Source organism: Fulmarus glacialis, unplaced genomic scaffold (assembly GCF_000690835.1).
Source record: "Fulmarus glacialis isolate BGI_N327 unplaced genomic scaffold, ASM69083v1 scaffold2185, whole genome shotgun sequence".
Classification (NCBI taxonomy): domain Eukaryota; kingdom Metazoa; phylum Chordata; class Aves; order Procellariiformes; family Procellariidae; genus Fulmarus; species Fulmarus glacialis.
The window spans coordinates 120,378-142,190 of NW_009210971.1; the positions used below are offsets into that span (position 1 = coordinate 120,378).

The 21,813-nt window shown below is 39.3% G+C and overlaps 1 protein-coding gene across 1 annotated transcript in view; it reads left to right on the forward strand.

Moving 5' to 3' along the window:
• ARHGAP6 (Rho GTPase activating protein 6) overlaps positions 1–21,813 on the forward strand; it is a 121,666-nt gene that overhangs the window by 84,501 nt on the left and 15,352 nt on the right. Inside the window, exons 4-8 of the mRNA XM_009577328.1 lie at positions 5,062–5,318; positions 10,228–10,423; positions 13,607–13,662; positions 17,362–17,512; positions 18,656–18,804. Coding sequence (XP_009575623.1) covers positions 5,062–5,318; positions 10,228–10,423; positions 13,607–13,662; positions 17,362–17,512; positions 18,656–18,804 — 809 coding nt within the window. The remainder of the gene's footprint in view (positions 1–5,061; positions 5,319–10,227; positions 10,424–13,606; positions 13,663–17,361; positions 17,513–18,655; positions 18,805–21,813) is intronic.

Consider the following 21,813-nt stretch of genomic DNA (forward strand, 5'->3'; position numbering starts at 1 on the left):
TAGAAGATTTTATCAGTAAACCAGCTCCATTTTGCCTTGGTTCCAGTAAACCCTACAGGTGAACTGAGAGACCTGCTCAGAAATAATAATCGCTTGTTACGTGATTTGTTGAGCAATGGAGAATCATCCCTTTTGCTGGTGTTTCTATGTGGAATCTAAATAGTTGACAGGTTCATCCATGGGGCCTTAGCAGAGCTGCTGTGAAGATTTTATCAGTAAACCAGCTCCATTTTGCCTTGGTTCCAGTAAACCCTACAGGTGAACTGAGAGACCTGCTCAGAAATAATAATCGCTTGTTACGTGATTTGTTGAGCAATGGAGAATCATCCCTTTTGCTGGTGTTTCTATGTGGAATCTAAATAGTTGACAGGTTCATCCATGGGGCCTTAGCAGAGCTGCTGTATATGCTGGGATTTCTGAGAAAAGGCCTTCCTGGTAACTCTGTGGCATATGCAGATCCAGCAGTAGATGTTTTGATTTTTCTTTAGTTCAAAATTCTTGAAAACTCTTCCATGTTCACTTCCCAGCCATGCTTAGAAAATGTAGAGGTATTTCTTAATGTTTGCATTTGTTCTTCAGTAATTCAACCTATCATGATGTTAGAATGCCTTGGCACAGCCTAAGGAGAGAGCTGAATAGATTAAGTTTCTTTTTTATTATAGTTTATCAGAAAAGCGTTTTTCTCAAGCCTTTCCAGCACCCCACTCTGCTTTTTTAAAAACTTCAAAAATGTTTCTCATGCTCTCTAGGCATATGAAAGGTTTTTTTAAGCAACACTGTCATATTTTGTACTAAAGTCAACTAAAGGACTGAAGAACCTCTCAATTTTTTTTAAGAAACAAAGACCTACCCACAGAAAAAGCCTAAGTAATTGCAGAGACTTTATATCACTCCTTGAAGGTCAGCGAGCTTCGACTAGCTGGAGAGGGGAGTTTCAGCCACAGAGCTGATGCTGCGAGAACATTTGTCTTATCTCGAGTCTTCTGGAGTCAGTGCAGGGTTTTGACGAACCTTCAGATGGAGGGAGTTTTGCCGTTCCCCTTATGGATTGAGGTTTCCATTTTCCTTATTTTCTTCATTCCATCACTCCCTCTATGGATCCAAAGTAATTCATTTCAGTTAGCAAAATGGAGTTACCCAGTCTGGCTAGCTGGGGAGGTTGATTTAAAGACCCCTTTAAGTTCATTTAAATATCCCTTTTAAAGCATATTATTCTCTGAGCTGTCTCCCACTCTGTCCCTATCATTTAAATAGAGGTAGTACAAGCACCTTATTAGATCTTGGTCACAAGGTTTTAGCAGCTCAAAACCAGCACTTAAGCTATACTTAAGAAAAAAAACCCAAAGTGCTAAAGAGACTATCCAAAGTTGCTGTATTGTATGCTGTCCACTTTATTGACATTGAAAGCTTCATTAGGGTCTAGAGTATAGACCTCACTGGCTCTTCATAGACTGCTATGGTTTGTGGGATGGAAACCACAATGTAGACCTCACTGGCTCTTAATAGACTTGCTATGGTTTGTGGGATGGAAACCACAATTTCACCAGCTGAAACTTCAGAGAAGTCTTCGAAACTATACTTGGACGGGGTGGCGTGAGGCCAAGTAAGGTAACCATATGTGTCACCATCCTGCATATCATCATTTGATTAGCAAAGAGGAGGATTTCTGGTCACTGAAGCTCTTGTTTGATCTGTCTGGGAGTTTTTCTGTGACATGCTGCTTTTTATTAGAAAATGCTGATTTTGCCATCACAGAAAGATTTCTTGGGAACATACCAGTTTCGATCAAAATTTTATTAAGAAACTTTTCCTCAGCTGCAAGATGGACTTTCTGGTAAAAGAAATTGTGCACTTCTCCAAAATAGCAAGTTGTCTCCTGTGCCAGTAAACACTAAAGAATAGAATGGATCAAAAGTCAAGTCCTTGTATGCTGCTGTTCGGGCTAAGGATATGAGTCTGCATTTCCACACTGATTGCCCAGTCTGCCAGGTTGTTTCGCATTTTTACATGGTGCTTTCTGCAAAATTTCTTTTTAAGCTGCCCACTCTGATGAGTGAATAAGTGGTCAAATTTTTGTTGGTTTTACAGAGAGTAACTAACTTAGTAGCTTTGGCACTCAGTGTGTGTACAACAGAGCAAAGTTTTGAGCCCGTGCTCTAAGGAGCATTTCTTCATACAAATTAAACATCTCCAACAGTAGGGATCCCCAGCCTACAGCAGGAAAGAGGCAGTCGGAGCTTTTAGCTTGATTGTGAGACCAGAGCCTCAAACCTACACATCTTACATCTGAGTCAGTGCCCTTTCTCCCCCATCAATTGGTTGCTAAAACTTTGCATGACTACAAGTCTTATTTTTTTAATGAATCTGAAATGTCAAAAGGGCTAGCATTCACTCTAATGGACATGACATTACCTGTCCAACAACAAAATTGTTGGAATTCAGTACTTCTGAAGAATGGTGGGCAAAACATGCTCCCCACCACCACCCCCCACGGCACACACACACACTAGTTTTGGTGGGAACTTCAGGCTGTAGCCAATCTGCAGAGGGTGCAAGCAATTCTCTTAATTTCAACAAACGAGCAAAAAGTTACTGGTTTTGCCAATTCTTTAACGTAATTACTACTGCCAGCCAGCATCACTTCCATCTGTATTTAGTCTGAAAATCAGCCAGTTGGTTTTCATCCAGTTCCCCACCTCTGCCAGACATTGAGAAATCGGGCAAGTGATTCATGTCCTCTGAAAAGGAGGCCTACAGCAAAGCAGCAGAGGTTCAGTGTCCTTTCACTGCTACACAGGCATGTTGAGCAAGAGCAATTAAAAACCTAGCATCCCACACCTGAGGTTTTCAAGGAGAAGCAACACCTGCCTCAAAATACTAGCCGTTACATAACAAAGTCAGGGGGAGGTTTATTTTAATGAAATTCCTTTAATGAAGCAGTGCTGAGATCTCATCTCCTGCTGATCTTGTCCCAGTTGATCCTAGTGCTGATCAATGGCATCAGTGTGCTGTTGGGCATCACTGGGCTACATACTGCTGTCCCATCCCAATTTGAAGCACGAGTGTCTGTGGGCCAAAACCCGAGAAATATTTCATGCTCAGGATTTCATTTGGCTCAGTGGCTTTTCTCAGGAAATGTTGTATAAGGACAGATAAATAGGGATGATAGAGGTATAACAAAGTACCTGGTTAGACAGCCAGAAGGGGAGACATGTTGCATATGTGTGTTTCAAGTTTGTGGTCTTAAATGTTCATTAGGAAGATAATTCAGAACAGTAAAAGTCTTTAATACTAATACTCTCATCATTTTATAGGCACACTCTGCTGGGTACAGGAGGGACGGGTCTAACTCTGGACTGCTGGAACTGGCAATCCCCGCATTGCTTGATACCCATGTGATGTTCTTTCTTGTCCTAAATTAAATGCAGATGGTTTTAGATGTCATTCTACTCACAGGTCACCTCCAGACTTGCTTGATATGTGAGGCTCTGCTTCCTGTTTTAGTTTCGTCTGGACACCAAAGTTAGTTCATGTCTTAACATTTCATACTTCTGAAGAGCAGTAATGTTTCTCACCATATCAGAACAACAGGCCCTTGTCTCTTTAGTACGATAGGCTAATAGTGTCCTCATTCAAGATTCATAAAATATACTCTTCTTTTCAATGCCTTACTTTAATCTTAATGATAATGCAAGCCTAGATAAAATTTTAAAGTGTCATCAAAGATATAGTCAGACTTTAAGTCCCAGGAGGAGCTTTGGCCTTTAATCATTTAGACAATTGTGGCAAAAGAGAGGATGAGTATATAAGGATTTTTTTGTTTGCTTTTTTGTTGTTGTTGTTCCTTTTTTCATACTTTAAAAAAAATGTTGCTTTTAATCTCTGGTGCTTTATTTATTCCTGATACAGGCAGGTCTGAAGCTGGAACCTAGTGGAAGTTGCACCCATTTTCACCAGGATGAACAGAGTCAATAGCTATTTTTTCATTCCATTTGAGCATAAAACAGTTCCAGCTGGCAGTCTGGCCCAGTGGTTTTGGTTCTACTAATCTCAGATAGGTCTAGATTTGAAACTTAATGGCGAGAATGTCAATGTTAGTTGTTGTTGGCTGAATCACTGTAGAGCATTTTTCTGTTTTGTGAAACGTTTGAGCATTGCCCCCATTGCAAGGTGGTTGGACTAGATGACCTTTAAAGGTCCCTTCCAATCCAAACTATTCTATGATTCTATTTTACTTTGAGACCTGAAGTATATGCTGGTTTTGTACATTACAGTTATACTGATGTGGGATGGGATTATGTTCTTTTTGTTAATTGAGAGAAACCTGTATTCTCCTGTATTTCTATATGCCCATATATGTTTTTGTACTGTTGCAAAGGACCTTTATACTGAAATACCACTCTTAAACTGGTTTAATCTTACCAGTACGTTAAAGCAGTGTAGTTCTTGTATATAATTAAAACCATATCCTTGAAGGCTTAGTCTGAATAGTGGATGCACTTACACGCTCCTGCAGGTAGGTGCTACCCTCCTGAACTGTAATGAGACCCATGCCTGTGCCTGTACCCCTTGACTCTGGTGCCCTGTAGCATTTGTGAGAAAGAAACCCGGTGAAAGGGTCTGAAACATGAGAGAGCAGTGGCACGGTCCAGCTAGGCTCCCCAGTCTCAGGATTAGGTTACTGGAGCTTCTGATGGCCCTCTGCACCATCTAGATGTAGCCAAAGGTGCCTGACTTCAGTTGCTTTCAGTGGACATTAAGATCTTAATTAGATCTGTCCCCAGCTGATTTTCCAAGATTCCGTGTGGTATATCTTGCACGATCCAACTGGAAACAGGATTCAGATACCATGAGCTACAATTGCCTGGCATGTCTCCACTATTATTTTATTGTTTCAATTGTTTATTATTATTATTATGCTTCCAGTACCTCATTGGAATTATTATGTATTTAAAGGGACTTCAGATTGTTTTTCTTTTTAACAGCTTAATACTTAATTCTTTTTGTACTAAATAAATATCAGATGTTCAGAAAATACTAATTTTTTTGTTGTTGTTGCAGAATTTGTTCCCCAGGCTTTTGGAATGCCCTTGTCCCAAGTGATTGCTAATGACCGGGCCTACAAGCTCAAGCAAGACTCTCAGAAAGAAGAGCAAAAAGATGTTTCAGATTTTGTGGCCTTCCTCTTGCCGTTTGGAACTAAAAGGCAGAACAAAGAACTTTCAAGCAGTAACTCATCTCTTAGCTCAACCTCAGAAACACCGAATGAATCCACTTCTCCTAACACACCCGAGCCAGCGCCACGAGCAAGGAGGCGTGTAAGTAGACCCATGACAACGTGGTGCATGCCAGTAGCTCCAGCGGGTCTAGCCGGAGCAGAAAAAAATCTGTTGTGTCTGTGGATTGTGGAATTTTTCTTCTGTCATGTTAGAACAGTGATTTTTTTTTAAGGTGGAAGTTGGCTTGGTCAATACCAGAAAATTCTAACTGTAGTGGAAATCTTCTTTCTCTGATGCTGGTGGGAAAAGGTCATATGGACTATGCAAGTCTTACAGATCCCAGAGTGACAGAGAGATTATTTAGAAGACTTCCTGTTCACTTCTTTTATCTATCTCCTTCTGTTTAGGTCTTAGGTTTAACAAATTCCATCCGTCTTCAACCTAATTTTTCCAGCTGGGGAAGACTAAACCTATGTGATTGGTATATATGTATGCTTATGTTAATTTAACTCCACAAACTTGGAAGTATATCTAACTATTAATCCCTTTCCCAATATTAATAAAAATCCCTATGGCCTAATTCTGATCATGTCCTCAGTGGTAAGAAAGAAGTTGTCAAAGTAGATCTGTACCAGGCTCTTCAAAGGAAATTTCTGCATACAGGTTATGAAAATGCCTTTGAGAGCACAACACAATGTTTGGGTTGAATGTTGATCCTGCCTGTAAGACAGGTACCTCGTAGACCACTTATTTGCAGGGTTCTGTTCCTTGTAAGTAAATTTTATGCTCTGAGCTTTCCAGTTTGCCAGTACTGCTGCTAGTAACAGTATTAGAATTTTTTTTTGTTACCATGGGATAGAGGTTCTAAAATTACTGCTTTTTAATTTCATTTGCAATGGAGGGAGAAAAAGTGCATAATAAAATACTTTCAATAAAAACCCCTGTTAAGTAATCTGAGAAGGAATTTGAGGTACAAGAACAGACCGTGGAAAATAAAATATTTTCTTAGGATCCTCACCTTCTTATCCCTAGGATGAAACCTGCTTCAGGGAAATACTATGTAGGACTCTTCAAGCCACAGTGTTAAGAGGGGTAGAACTGGAGTAAACTGCAAATTAAGAGAAAATTGAAGAGTCCCATGACCTGCCTTCTTTCCCTCTAGCTGTCAGCTGAAGCTTATACTTGAAGTGTCTACATTCTGTCTGCAAATAGCTGAGGGCATGATATTTGAAGATGTTTGCATTCTTACATACGCATAATGCACATCTGTTGGCCTGTCCAGACCATACGAACAGGCAGTTGTGTTCACACAAAAGTGCAAAGTACACTTGCATATAAGTGTAAAGGGAAACCCACCAACTTCCTTCAGAATTTGGCATAGGTGGTGACAAAAAATAGAAATTCATCATATACACCCATTGACTTCAGAACCTGTTTTCATATGAGGGAAAGGTAATTCATGTGTCCAGATATGGGACATCTGCTGTTCTTCTTACAAAGTGTGGTAAGATCTTGGACCAGGCAGCAAGCAGAAGGAACCTGGATCCTTTGTTACATCCAAAGGATAGAGCTCCATCAGGACCAACTTCCTAGAAACCTGTGGAGATTTTGCTTGTTCGGTTTGGTTTTTTGTTAATACCAGCATTGCAGCTTTCAGGGAGTTGAATTTGAGCCTTTAGTCCATAGTCATGAGGATGCAGTAGCACATGGTTCACCTACAGAGAAGTAAGAGTAGACTAAGGTGGGCAGTGTGACGTGGAGGTAGCTGGCATTTTCTCTCGGGAATGAACCTCAGTTATTCAGTAACGTACTTCATGAATTGTCAGTTATTTAACATTAATATCAACTCAAGTCCCATATCTTGTCTGTCTTTGGCCTTTATACTTCTGCTTATCAGTGTACTTACTCTGCTCCTCTGAGGTTTTTTAGGGGATGGTAAGGAAGCCTGCACTTATCTTTTATCTCTTGAACAGTGTTGCACTGTTTATTTTCAACTGTATCAAAGCAAATGCTTAAAAATTTTTTTTTTTTTAAATGATTCATTAGTACATGCAACTGATGCAGTCAGTTTCTCACACAAATGCTGCACAGACAGCACAGGACTGCCTGGAGTGCAGTCCTCTTAAATTTAAATTGGAGGGATTATTTATCACTGTACCATTCACCTCTTTGCAACTGTGTCATTCACTTTTGTGTATTCTAGTGAGTCTTCAAACACTCAGCTGAGGCTTTCAGTAAGGGATATAAGGTAATGCTGGCTGCAGAGCTCATGGTATGAGTGCTGTGGTTATCCCTCCTCCAAGAGCTAGAAATCACTGTTGCTGCATTTTCTGTGTAGGATTTTTGCCCAGCAGTTGGAAGTTGAGACCCTGGTTAGCCAGCAAGGCACTTTCTGTGTGCTTATTGTAGAGAATATTCTGACTCTCTGTTAATATATTATTTTTATATATATTATACAGCCCAAATTTATTTAAGTATCAGGAGCTCAGTCATACTGCTTTACTACTCAAATAGCATAATGTATGGAGTAAAAATGGATCTGCCATGGATAGTACTTGATCCCATTCATACTCTGTAATATTGCTCATCTTTTCAAAAGAGAAAAGCCTTCTATAACCCTTAAAAAGTAAAGAAAGGCTTCATCTACACACCTTGATTCCACACCTGTCCCTCTGGCTTTCGTTTTCTTTTTGCTCTTTCCATCACCTCTTTAATCTCCACGTTCCTTCATGTTTCTGTGTGCTTAGCTTAAGACTTGCCCAGTTTATTTAGATTTTGAGCTTGTCATGGTGGAGCAGGGACTGATATCCATTATGTGCAAAGGTAGTGCCTAGTAGGTGGAACTTGATTTTTCTTTGGTTGCTGGGCATTGCAGTCCAAGTAGCACTGTGTCTGTCTTAATAGTCCTGGAATATGGGCAGCAACGTGCATGAACTCCTGCATCGTTCCTCAGCAGTCATATAGATCTGGCTGAGCCCAAACTAATAGGTCTGGCTGAGTTTGAGCTGGATCCGTGGAGTATGTTGGTAGTGTTTTCCTGTGCACTTCGAAATTTAAAATCAGAGCTGGCCTGGACTTGGTATTGCCAAGCAGTGCTCTACTTCAGCCACTGAACTCAAGGTCACTCTTCCTAAAGCCAGCTCAGTGCCCCAGTTAATCCACAACTTTGATAAAATGCCCAAGGATAATGGCGAACTGACTGTATTTACATCTATTTTAGGGACCTGAATCCGACTTAAGTGACTCTGTGATAATAATGATTCATGAGGTGAAGATGCTTTGCAGATAGGGAAGGACCAGTAAAGGCAGGGTATAAAGGAGGGCACCTGTCGTACAGGAACTGCCTGGGAGCTGCAGCGATGAGGATGGTATGAGGATTTTCAGTGTCAGTCGACTAATTTTGATGTCTGAAAGCCCAGACTCTTAAAAACAAAATAGAAAAATTGTTCAGTTGGAATTTTACACACACGGATCATAGCCAGAGATTCTTGTTTGGTTTTGGGGGGGGTTTTTTGTTTCCTTTTGGCGGGAAATGGTAAAGGGAATCAAGCAAATGTATTTCTGAGACATCAGAAATCAGGGTCAAAGTTGCATTCTAAGGGGTCTAGTAATTGTTTAGAGATGTGGGTCCAAAAAAATCTAAAAACTTCACTGTGTTTTATTTATAAGTCTTCCATGAGTTATAAGAAACAGAACTATACCTGATAAGTTAGATGCTTTTTTTTAAAAGATATTATGAACTAAAAATTTTAAAATTCATTTGAAATCTCAGTGGACTTTGTATGAGTTGTCTATGAATTGGAAATCTTTGTAAAGTTCAGTTGTCTAGGCTGATGGAAGAACATACTTCCAGAGCTTGAAATTCCCTATCAGTTGTACAGGTCTCATTTAATAGACATAGAGATCTCACCAGCAGTCTGTGAAATACCTGTCAGCAGAACAGTGTGCTTTTAAGAAATTAGAGTTGTCAGCAAAGTTTTGAATGGGAATTTACATTTTCTTCATTATTTCTTAGGATGACATGCTGGATCCCTGTACAGTACATTTTATGTTATGGTAAAATGTATCCTTTGTTTCAGAAAGCAAGAAAATAATTTACAATAGATACTTTTAATGAGAATTAAACCGGCAATTTTTCTTTCTGTTTTATTATTATTTATAAGCCTAGATGTCCTCTAAAATGTTTTTGCCTGGTAAGTTTAATAACAATTGAGGGAAATGATCATTTTGAAGTGACAGTGATCTTATGGTTTGAAAAAAAAAACCCTTATTTTTCAAGTGTGAACATTGAAACATGCCATAAACCTCCTGCTGCTTGTGCTGCTTTATCTTTTGCAGACTGCTTGAATTTATGTGCCTTGCTGTAAGCAAAACATAGTTTTCAAAGCTTTCATTGGAATTTTAATGATTTTAAAATATTAAGATACATGAAGTAGAATTACCTAAAAAATATTACCCCTCTACTCTGGTGTGTCTTTGTTCTGTGGTAACATGGGATTATTTCAATCTATGCAGTTGTGTGTATTTGTAATTAGTTAACTGTATGTGGTGTATGGTTGTAAACCTATTTGCATCATTTTCACTGATACAGTGGCCCAAGCTGCAGGAGAAGTAGGGAATCAGGTTTAAAAATATGTATATATCTCCATGCACATAAATATTGTACTGCTGAGGTGCACACACACACCATGATTCATCCTTGCCCTGCAATATGTTCAGGCTTACAACAATAAAAAAGTGTACCGAGTGAGTGGAAAGCATTTAGTTTTTTCAATACCTAATTTGTATTCCTTGTAGTATGGTAATAATAGCATTGGCATCATTGTGATTTTCCTCATCCATTACACTGGTATTATAACTTCATTAATTTACGAAAACCGTGTAGCAAATTGTATTTTTATATTAGTTTTTTTAAAATGCAGGTAGGCAAAAGTCTTTGTTAGATAAGATCCTGTGGCATTTAGATTTCTCCAGCCGTACTGATTGTTCATGTGTGTATATTTTACAGGGTGCGATGTCTGTGGACTCTATTACAGATCTTGATGACAATCAGTCACGATTGTTAGAGGCTCTCCAGCTCTCTTTGCCAGCAGAAGCCCAGAGCAAGAAAGAAAAGGCAAGAGATAAAAAACTAAGCCTGAACCCTATTTACAGACAGGTTCCCCGGCTTGTAGATAGTTGCTGCCAGCACTTGGAAAAGCATGGTAAGAATATTTCGTTTTCCCAGGAGTGGCAGATATATTTTTACTATAATGTAAATAAATGCGTATTTTGAGAAGCAAGCATACACTTCCAATTGCAAGGACATCTTTGAAAGTCAGACACTTTCCCTCCTATTTTGCCTCTTGCTAAAGATACTGTCTCACAAATAATTACTTAGATGATATCTTCCAAACTAAGGATCTATGCTACGAGCTTGCAAACTGGCTCATGCAGCACAGGGGAAGAGATATTTCGTGGAGGTCATTCATCTTGTACTGGAGTGCTCAGCTCTGCAGGAACGGCTCTTCACACCCCAGGGGTTTACCCATACCTTGAGAATGAAAGTCTGAAATGTGCCAGTCAGCCTGGAGTCATTCTTCACAACCAGTAGATCTTAAGGTGTAAGAGCTAAATTAACTGTTTATAATACAGTGCAAGACTTAACAAGAAACAGCATTTGAAGATAGAGGCTCAGAGAAACAAAAAAATGCCATGCTAAATTATATTAAGCTCCAAGAAGCTTTTTCCTGTTCACTACAAGGCTTGCAGGCTGGCTACTCAGTTTGTCCCTGGCTTCAGTCCTCCTGACCAGCCTCAGGCTCAGGCCTGCTCTCTCCGAAGGGAATTATAAACTCCTGCCAATATCCTTCTCATGACTTCATGATCGTCCAGACACAAACCTCCCACCAGCTTTATGTAATGCAGAAACAATAGTTAATCGAGGTATCTGTTCAACATCTCTCCCAGTGTATCTTAGTCTTGTAAAGATTTTTAATGAGAATTGAAATAACTTGGCCACAACAAGACGGAGTTACCACATGGCCAGATAGTAAACAAACCATTAAGTAATGGTGACTGCAACACCAAATGATGCATTTGATGCCTAATTTGACCAGAAAGAAATCATTTACTGACTCTGAATGAAAGGCTTTTGCAGATGAGGGACTGCAATTTAAACAATGCTAAGCTTTTACAATACATAACTGAAAGCCATGTTGCTTAAAAATATATACAGGAAAACTGCGAAAAAGAGTCATTGTTAGCCTTCTACAGAGATTAGATACCATGGCTGACAAATAAGTGTGGGGATGATTAAGTTTGAGATGAATGACTTCCGTCCCTTCACACAAGGGTAGCTGAGTTTGGAGAACATAAAAGTGTCTGACTCAGCCAAAAAAGCCATCCAGCTGAGTATCCTTTGGATACTGTGATTTTATGTCACTTGAACATCTGTGATAAATTTTTTTAATCCACTTAACCCACTGTCATAACAGATTCTTTTCTATGCAACATTCTTTACTAAAATATTTGCTTTACATTAAAGTTTCCTTTTAAAGAAAATTTATGATGTTTTTTCGTGCATTTTCTAGGAGTGCACGGTAGTACCCCACGATACAATAATCTGAGATAATGTGGGGCAAATATTGATGTTCTTCAATTTTCAGTTAAATCCGCCATCCACAAAACAGTCATCAGGATTCGTTGAATTTGAGAAATTTAAAGATTGCAGAAGATGGACACTACTGTTTGCTCGTTGGCTTTAGGGATAACAGAGGACTTTCTGTTCTAGCAACAATCCTGTAGCAACATCATTCCAGGCTATATGATGGACCAAGTTTCTGATTCTGAAAATATTTGCCTGTATGCATAAGTCCTTCAGGCCAATTTTTCAGCAGCAAATCACCTAGGGGTTTCTCACGAATGCTTTAAATTATCATTTTGAACATTATATGACAAAAATGCCTATGTTTTTAGCCAAAAAAGCCCCTGGCCTTGTTCACCTTCCCTATTTTCCCTGGGATCACGTCCCAGAGTTGTAAAGGCTTGACCTCCTGCAGACCTGCAGTGTAAAACAAATACTGTATGTTTGTGCAGGAACTGGTAACCAGCCTCCAGTTTTTGCCCAATATGAGTATCTCCATCTCAGATGATTCCCTGCCAAAGTTCCTGGGTTTACTAATTGCTATTCCATCAATGTAATTTTCTGTTAACCAAAGATAGAAGAATATTTGAAGAGAGGTGTCATGTTGAGACTAAAAACTAAAAGGCAGAATCCTATCTGAATTTCTCTGATGAAAATCTGCAAGTCCAAACACCACTGCAAAGCTACACATCTCTAGCAAGCAAGGGTAGCCTCATGGCTGTCAAAAGGCATTTGTTTTGCAAGGTTATTTTACATCTCCTTTATGTCAGTAGAGAAAATGAATGTTGCAGAGTAGCCTTTGTTAGACCGTAAACTTTTCAAAGCTTATAGGTAATTTCATCTCTTGCAAAAAATGTCTTAACTGTGTAAAATGATATTATGTACACAGCTGCTTAAGTCTTTAAGATTTCCACTCACATTCTCATTGCTAAAGACCATGTCACCTCTAAGGTAACATTTACTCTGAAATTTTTCAGTTTCTGTTACTCAGCAAAGTATGTCCATTCAACAACCACATTATCGTTTGTTTGATACTCTGATAGTATCTACAGGGCTAGAAGAAGTTTTGAACTGATTTCTTACAGAACAGCAGGCAACACCCATTTCCAAATCACTTTAAGTCTAAATGACACAAGTGGCACACCTTCTGCACTTTGCCTGAAGTACAACAGTACTTCTTTATAGCTTTCCCTCTATATAATAGCTGTTCCTATCCTATAAACTGCACACAACTCCCAGCTGGAGTTCTTCCCTCTCATAATCTGCCTGAGTGCCCTACTTCTGTCTGAAGGAAGCTCTCAGCTTTGTCTTGACAGGCACTATAGAGCCAGCAGGTAACCCCGAACACCACCTGCTTCCTGTATCCAAAGACACAGCTCGGTGCCCAAGTATTTAGTTATTTTATTGCCTGTTTCCTTTGATGTCAGTCCTGGAAGTGCCACCTCCAAACGCTGAGCAGTGCCTCACTCTCTGCATACCTCTGTCCCTCATGGAGTAGCAGTGGCACTACCAAAATGGCATCACAGGAAATGTCACAGAGATGCCGTTTTGCAGGTTAGGTAATGTGAGGTCTTTAAAAACAACCTCTTAAACCAAGACAACTGAGTTCTATCTCGTCGTGGTAAGTACAAGTTTGCAGAGAAATACATTGTGTTTTTTTAATTCTTTTAAGAACCCACATAGCCCAGATTGTTTTGGTTCAATGCAATTTTCAGCAGAAAACTAAACAATAAAACAGTTGTCTGATGTGCTACACTTGCAGGTCTCCAGACAGTAGGAATATTCAGAGTTGGAAGCTCAAAAAAGAGAGTAAGACAGGTGAGTGGATATGGATACACTTTTCCCTCATCAGCTATGATACAAACAAACCTGATTCCTTTCTCTTAAGTGATTTCCTCCCCATCCGTCACCTGGTGAAATTCAGGCTTTCTGGGTCAATGACTTTACTGGTTTTTTGGTGGCTCATAATAGGCCATTTCCAGTCATCTTTTACATCTAGTGAAATCCTTGTCAGGTTCTCAGCAGGTTAACAGTCTCTCTATATTTTGCTCTGCAGAAGTAGCACAGGATTGGCGATCCAAATAGACTACAGTGATGAAATTTTCCAAAGGTTACACTGTAGGGATTACATCTCAGAAACAGCTGAAGCTCCCAAAGTAAACCCAAACTGTAAATCTTTTTTGGAAAACTCACAGTATGAGAAAATATGCAAGTACAGAACAATCTCTTTGACCCTCAGATCGCTGCTCCTAAACATCACCTTTCTTCTACCCCTGTTAAACTTGAAGGTCAGAGCAGACCCATCCAAGTCCTAGTCTCAGCCAAATGTTGAAAAAGCAAAGATAGTGTACAGTTAGGTTCCAAAGATAAAGTCAGAAGTGGGTGTTTCCTCGGCCCTAGATGTTGCATTGTTATTCCCAGAAGTTGGGAATACACGTTGAATTAGAGGAGTAGAGAATAGTGCTTAATGGTTGCATGATGCTTAGGGAAGGGGTGAAAAGTTACAGGAAAAGCCCCCTGCCAGGAACTATAAGACCAAAAAGATCAAACAGAAAAATGCAAAAGAAAGCTTGACTGCATCTGGTCCCAGAAATAATAGTTCTTTGTTACAAAAACTACACAGTATAATGTTTGGCGCTCTGGAAAGTTACCTTGAATAGCTAAACTGACTTCATTTTGGCTGGTAGGACAGTATAGCCTACTGATTTGTAGCTTATTCTATCGCAGTTTGTATTGCTGAGTGGCTGGTGTAACACAAAGCTAAAAACATTCATGGTCTGCAGAGGCAGTTGTTAGATCAACACTGAACTAGATAAAGTATTGAAAAGTAAGTTGCCTGTCATTTGCATTCAATGTCAAAACATATTATCATTCAGGGGTGAGTACAATTGCATCATACCTCTGGGGAAAAAGCAGAGGGCTTGTATCATTTTCTTGTAAACTAAGCCTTGCTTCAAACATCAATGACTTTCACCAGTTTTAATTTTACTGTGTTTTCAAAAGCGGAGGAAATCAAGAGGTTTGGGTATTTACGTATTCTATTACATGGACTAATTTATTGAATTAGGTGAACTAATATATTTCATTAAACAACATGGAAGCATCAGCTTGGCCCTTGCAGTTACAATAATAAATGCTGTCAACATGAACACATGGGAAAGTCTGGATTCAATTAAAATTCCACTCATTTTCTGAACCATGGAAAGCCAAACACAGTACTCAGATTTTGGTGTGCTTTTGCAGCTGTTCATTAGTTTTTCTTGTGTAGAAAGTAGACATAGTTTTATTTCCCTTCCTCTCCCAGTTAGAAAATGTCCTATTTCAACTGTAGTTTGTTGCAGTAAGTACATAAGTAAGTAAATGCATGTGGCAGTAGGGTTTTTGGCTGGTGAGCAGGAAGAGAAAATCTAGAACAAGTGCATCTATTACAAACTGCCTCCTTCACATTCAGTGAGCTAGTGTTGACTCAAGGTGGTAGGTCTGGTACATCAGGATGTCAGGTACCAGCTTGTGCCCAGAAACTGTACAGATGCTTGAGCAGAGCATTGTTGCCGGGCTTAGGGTGGGCAGCCCTCTGTGCTAGGCCTGGTGACTTGGCGGCAGCTCTGCAGGTGAATCAACCGCCAGAGCCCGAGGTTGAAGAACGACATGGCTGAGCTCTGCTCTCCCATCCCCTCTCCCAGCACGGATGTCCTCAGCTCTCATGTCCTAAGCTCTGGTGAATGCTGTAGTTCACCAGGTGTATTTTCCAAAAGTCTGAAAGTATTCCCTGTGAATGAAGTCTGAGAGACCTAAAGTTTAAACTTAGAAATATACAGTTTTTAATAGCCGTGATACCTGGGCCTGAAATGTGGCCATGTTTCACCAATGATTATCTAGATGTTGTGCTAATTAGGACATCTCTGTAGGCCCCACAGGATATCAGATCAGAAGTGTCATATTCAAGACTGTAACAGCAATTTATGATTTAGACAGCTATTTGGGAAGGCCGAATTCCTGATGCAGTGCTAGTCTGTTTCCTCAGCTGCTTTTGGGCAGTAAGTGCAGAAGCAATCTTCTGGATAGAGGTAATTTATGGTGCTCCACAGGGATGTTCCGCATTTGCCACCAGCCTGAAGAGTAGAATTGAGCTGGGAATGAAATCCCCAAGTTGGCACTGGAAAATCTTTGACCACAAATCAGCAGGGGGAAGCATAATGCTAGATAAAGAACAAATTCTGGTCTTCATAGCGTAATTATTCATTATTAGTAATGACTGATATTAATAATGTTAAAAGTAGTCTTAATGAATTAGAAAGGAGGCTGTAGTTTTTATAGAATACCTTTCACACCCGTTACGAAAGCACAATTTCAACTGAAAATACGGGATTTTCTACATTCCTCCACACTATACACACTCAAGATAGATTGCCTGTGATCAAGATTTGCCACAGATTATCGCAGACCCAGAGTTTGCTTGTGACTTACCTTTTTTCTTCTTTTTGATATGTCTGTAATAATCCTGGTAAAGAAAGCTGATAACCTCAAATTTCCTCTTGTTTAGTAAGATTGAGATATAATTACTCTCTGAGAAGATATGTGTGAGATCATGATGCCTCATAATATTAGCAAAGATAAGAAATTTTCCTAGGAAATAGTTTTAAAACATCTTGACTATTTTCAAAATTAAAAGAGAGTAAAAGGTGGAGCTGTCAGCCTGAAGAAAGAGTTCTGCTCTTGGTGCTGGGAAATCTCTCCAGAAAGACAGGCTTTTATCTTTTCATAAGGCATATTGGATGTGGGAGAGGGATTTCTTCTGCCTTTGGGAAGTGTGATGCCTCTGAATTATACAGAATTTGTCTGAGGACTGTAGCTGGAAAAAAGTAGTGATACCATGTAATGGTATTAGCTTGCTGTTTGTTAACTCCCTCTTGATGATCACTTAGTGAATATAACTAAATTAGGAAGGCAGAACAAGATGTGTGTGGACAAATGTCATGGAGCCTTAGTGAACCTGGCTGCTTACTGCTTATGCTTAAATACAGTCTTAACTCACAAGAGAAATGTGAGTTTGGTGGATATTAACATTGTCTTATTATTAATGTTTTTGTACAAAAACGTAAATGTTATGAAATGCAATTTTGGTCTTTCTGGTCCTAAAATCTAGGGATAATGCAGTAATGTGATATAAGAAAGCCTCTTTTGCGGTTTTCCTTGTTCTCCTTGGTTTCTGCCTTTGATATTAACCTTACATTTCTGCAAAAATTATATTTACTTGGGCACATTTTTTCATAAAAGAGTGCTATATATTAGCCGGAAAGAATTGTATTTTATTACAGTCGGGTACAGACCTTAAGTTATGTATTATGGAATAAGCAGCAATTAGACATGAATTATGTCTTTGACCGTACCAAAAACTAGTCATGTCCAATCTGGAAAGTGAAAATTAGTAAATCTACATCTTAAAAGATTTTCTGTGTTGGGATGTACTAATTGGGACAATAAGTGACTGTGGTTTTGTGTCATGATCTTTTTCAGTTACGTGAAGAGTTTGACCGGGGCATAGATGTTGTATTAGATGAAGAGCACAGCATTCATGATGTTGCTGCTTTGTTAAAGGAATTTCTGCGTGACATGCCTGACCCGCTTCTTACCAGAGAACTTTATACACCTTTCATCAACACTCTCTGTGAGCTCTATAGCATCTTGATTTACTGATTTTCAAAAGCTTACCTGTTTGAATTCTTTAATGTCTGCTAACCGTATTCTTTTTTTCTGTGCATTTAATACTCTAGCCTTGATTTGCTCCAAATATTTGTATAGTACAAATTTGCTGAGGTCTTTCCTTGGTTTTCGTACTATGTAAGTATAGCCCAGAAAACTAGGAACAACGAAGATTTCACTTATTATATCTATTTTCGCATTTGTATATAGGATGTGATTCATGTTATCTATTAAATCCTCATCCTGTCATTGGTTCAAAAAGACAGACTCCCATTTGAATCCTGGTATCTCAGCACCATTAATGCTTTTAATTTTTAGAGCTATTCACTGACCAAAATTCCAGTCTAGCTTCAAAAACGTAGCTTCAAAAGTTCAAGTTTCATCATAGTTAATGGTTCTCAAAGCCATCGTATTAACTACTCCCAAATGTGTTGCCTAAGACCTGAGTGCAGACTCTCATAAATTTGCGCAAAAGTAAAAATGGACCCTTCAAGCTTATGCTGCTGCCTGGCATGTGTTCTTCAGATTCTTTCTAGCCCTCATGTCTGAGATCCTGCCTCTGGCCCACCTTTGTCACTGGCTACCGTTGCATTTTAGATGGTTAAAGTGATGATGGTTGCAGAACGTCCTTTATATCTCTAGTTGCTTTTCCCGTCTCCCAGTATCTCTGCAAGATGTGAAATTGTAAGAAAACCCATTTAAAATGCCTAAACCATAAATCTGACTGGAATGCTTCCCAACGGTGCCCTGTTGTATGTACCAGTAGCTATACCTAAGTGAATGGAGTAAGTAGAAAATTAAGCAGAATTTTTGTGCCCAGTGACAGGGATGGAGTGTGCAACATGGATTTTGCTCTCTTATAGGCTGAGAAAAGATCCTATGAACCTGTGAACAAAAAGTTGACCAACCAAGGCAAAAATCCCGTAACAGTATTTGTTACACTTTTGATATTTCCTTAGAGTTTTCTCTTTTTCTTCTGACATTATGAGGAAAATGATCCTTAAACAAAGCTATTCTTACGCCTTCCTTTGGGCTGAGAACAGTATATTTTTTCTGTTTTTAAGTTAGTTGGAGTGATTTTCTTAGAATGTGTTTTTTCCCCTCTTAGTATTAGAGCCAGATGAACAACTAAGCACCTTACAGCTTCTCATTTATCTTCTACCTCCCTGTAACTGCGATACCCTACACCGGCTGCTGCAGTTCCTCTTCACAGTGGCTGGCCACGCAGAAGACACCACAGACAAAGATGGCCAAGAGGTAAGTCATGGTCACTTGTGACCTTTGACTTCACTTAATTCATGATCTGAAAAGAGATCTTTAAAGCTGTGAAACAAACACGATGGTGGCATACCCTTGCTAAAGACGGGAGAGATTTCATATTCTTGCCTGCACGTTTGCCATTCAGTTGTTAGGGCTGTGAAAGTTTAATTTTTATATGACTTAATCAGTAAAGCATCTACCACTTCCTTTGGGAGATTCACAGTATAATCGACCTTGTTGTTAAGAATGTCTAATGTTATCCATCCTTCTCTCCCCCAGTTTTATCCTATTATATTCTATGGAAAATTACCTCACACAGAGAAGTGTCAGGCATTCAAGAGTATGCTTTTTCATTCTCTTTTCATTCTCGGTTGTTGCTTTCTTATATGACCTTTGGACATAGCAGTTCACTTCTTGGTTCCCTTAGCTTCCTTGTGTGCACTGGGTAGTGAAGAATGAAAAATAAAGGACAGGAACTCCAGCTATGTCCTTTTAACTGACAGACCTAATCACTAGTTGGAGTCAGGGTCCATCTTTGCCTGTTTTCCTTCTGGCCTCCTTACTGTTGCATTCTGGACCAAATTCAGTGGAGAGGTTGGAGTGCGTCCACCCCACATAGACAAGAACACCCGTAGCCGTGTGGCTGAGCTGTGCTTCTGAGCATTCACATGTGTGCATCTGCACCGTTCACACTGGAGAAGATCTGAAAATCCAGGCTTCCAGTTTTCTACCAGGACAATGCTTGAACTAGTGGGCTGCTCTGCAAAAGGTGGCAACTCTTAACTTTGAATGAGATGGATACAATCTCTCACTGCTTGACAAAATTTTACCAGTTTATCTGTGGGAAAGACTTCTCTGTCCTCTGATGTGCAGCAGAGACTACTTCTGAGGTTACTTCTGAGACTCTTCTGAAACTCCTAGAGAGTTTTGTCTTGCAGATGGAAAACCCTGCTGACTTCTGTCAAATATGGACACCTTTTACAGTTGACTGGTTTTAACAATTGGTACTTTGAGACTGAGTTTTGCCGAATTTCTGCCTCAAGTCCTAACTTCCTAACAGTATGCTGTTAGTGACTTCGAGGCCTATTTCACTTTTAAATCCACTTTAAATACTATTAATTTTGTCCTCAGCAAGGAGTTGATAAAAAACTACACCACTATGATGAAAACATTTTAAAAGAGCAGCTTGTAACAATTTTACTGTGCTTAAAAACATGTATAAGCCAGCTAAGGTCATGGTCCCCCTGGTCCTGCAAAGAGTTCTCTGTTGGTTCAGGAATGTACCCAAGAGTATCTTATTGCAGCGCTAGAGGATGCTGCTTAAGAGAGTTGGTGTGGCCCAACAGTTGTATTAAAGGCATTTTCATTCCCCTTAATAGTACCTCAGCTCTGCTACAGGTATTTTGGCAAGGCAAATTTATGTAAGCTATCTTGGCAGTATTGTAATCATCAGAAATATTATGTGCAATTGGATACCTTTTATAGATAATACAGTATTCTGCTCACAATTATTTAAGCTATTTATGAATAATTAAGTGAATAAAGGCATACAGGGCAAGAGAAAGTTTTTTATCAGAATGTTTGCTATCACTGGAAGGAAAACAGCCAAGCTTTGGCACACAGGCCCTTCTCTTACGAAGATGAAGATGGATGACTAACTTTATTAAAATTACTCATTCAGTTAATTTCAGTGGATATATTCACAACATTTTTAAGGGATGCCCCAAGGCTACCCTTAAGAAAAGACTCACTGTTTGTACGAACAGCCTGCACATGCAGGTCCAGGCACAGCCAGAGGCTGCCCCTGGCACACTCGAGGCACCACGTGCCTGTACATCCTTGGTGGCTCAGTACTCTGACAGTGTTTAAAACGCAGATCACCCGAAAAATAGCCAGGTGCATGGTGGTGCGCAAATAAAGGAGTGTGCTGTACTCACAGTCATGCTGGGATGAGTCTCTAAACAAAGAGCCAACATGTTTGTTATGACTGCCCATGCACCTACTTAGTGCAGATGTCTTTCCAAGATTACACAGTGGTCCCACTGATAAAAGGAAAAGCTCTTTTTACTGTCATGTCTATGCTTTCTAATTGAGCTGTAAAAAATAAACCAGGTGCAGTTGGTGCACAGTTGTAAGTTTGACTAGAGTATCCAGTAAATGACCAGCTACAAAAAAAAAATTAAAATACTACTTTGAAAAGATTCGTTTTGTACCACTCATTTCTTGAAATGCTATTTTTACTGCCTCCTTTTGGTGCCTCTTCCTGTCCTTTTTTAAAATTAATTAGTACAAATGTAACTGAAATAAATGAAAAATAACTCTCATGATATTTTTTTGTTCTTCAAAAAATGCCTGCAAGAAATGCTGGGTCAACAGCTGAATTTTACTTACAGTCTTATATAGTCAAACTGCTGGCATCTTCTTCTGCATTCCCAGAATAGCAACCAAGTGGAGAGACAGAGCGGAAGCACATGACCCCTGCTTTTTGCTCTATTGAAAGAACAGAAAGGGAAAAAAGTAGTATAATCACAAATACAACAATTAAAATTTTTATTTAATAACCTATATGACATATTTTTCAGATAATCTCTGTCTAGTCTAGTATGTATTCCTAGCCTTCTACTTCCTCCAAAATCAGGTTACTATTGCTTTTTTGAGCACAGTTATAAAAGTAGGAAAAAAGTAAAATAACAACAAAACAAAACAATCCACCCAACATTTGGCATATTCTAGGAAACAAGCAAAAAGACGAGAGAATACTAATGAAAATAATGAGCGTGCTCCTTAATTATCTAAACTGTTTAAACATGGAAAAGTGTGTTTTTCCTCACTGTATCTGTTTCACATCATGAGTGCTACTTGAGAAAGCTAAGACTTTTCAGTTTTTCGTCCGAAGAGACACTGATACGCTGAGGTGGTGAAGCAGGAGGGAGGTTTCCCTGAGCTCCAAAGAAGTATGCCACTGCTGAGCTTCCAGGGAATTAAGGGCAGGCAGCACTTACACCT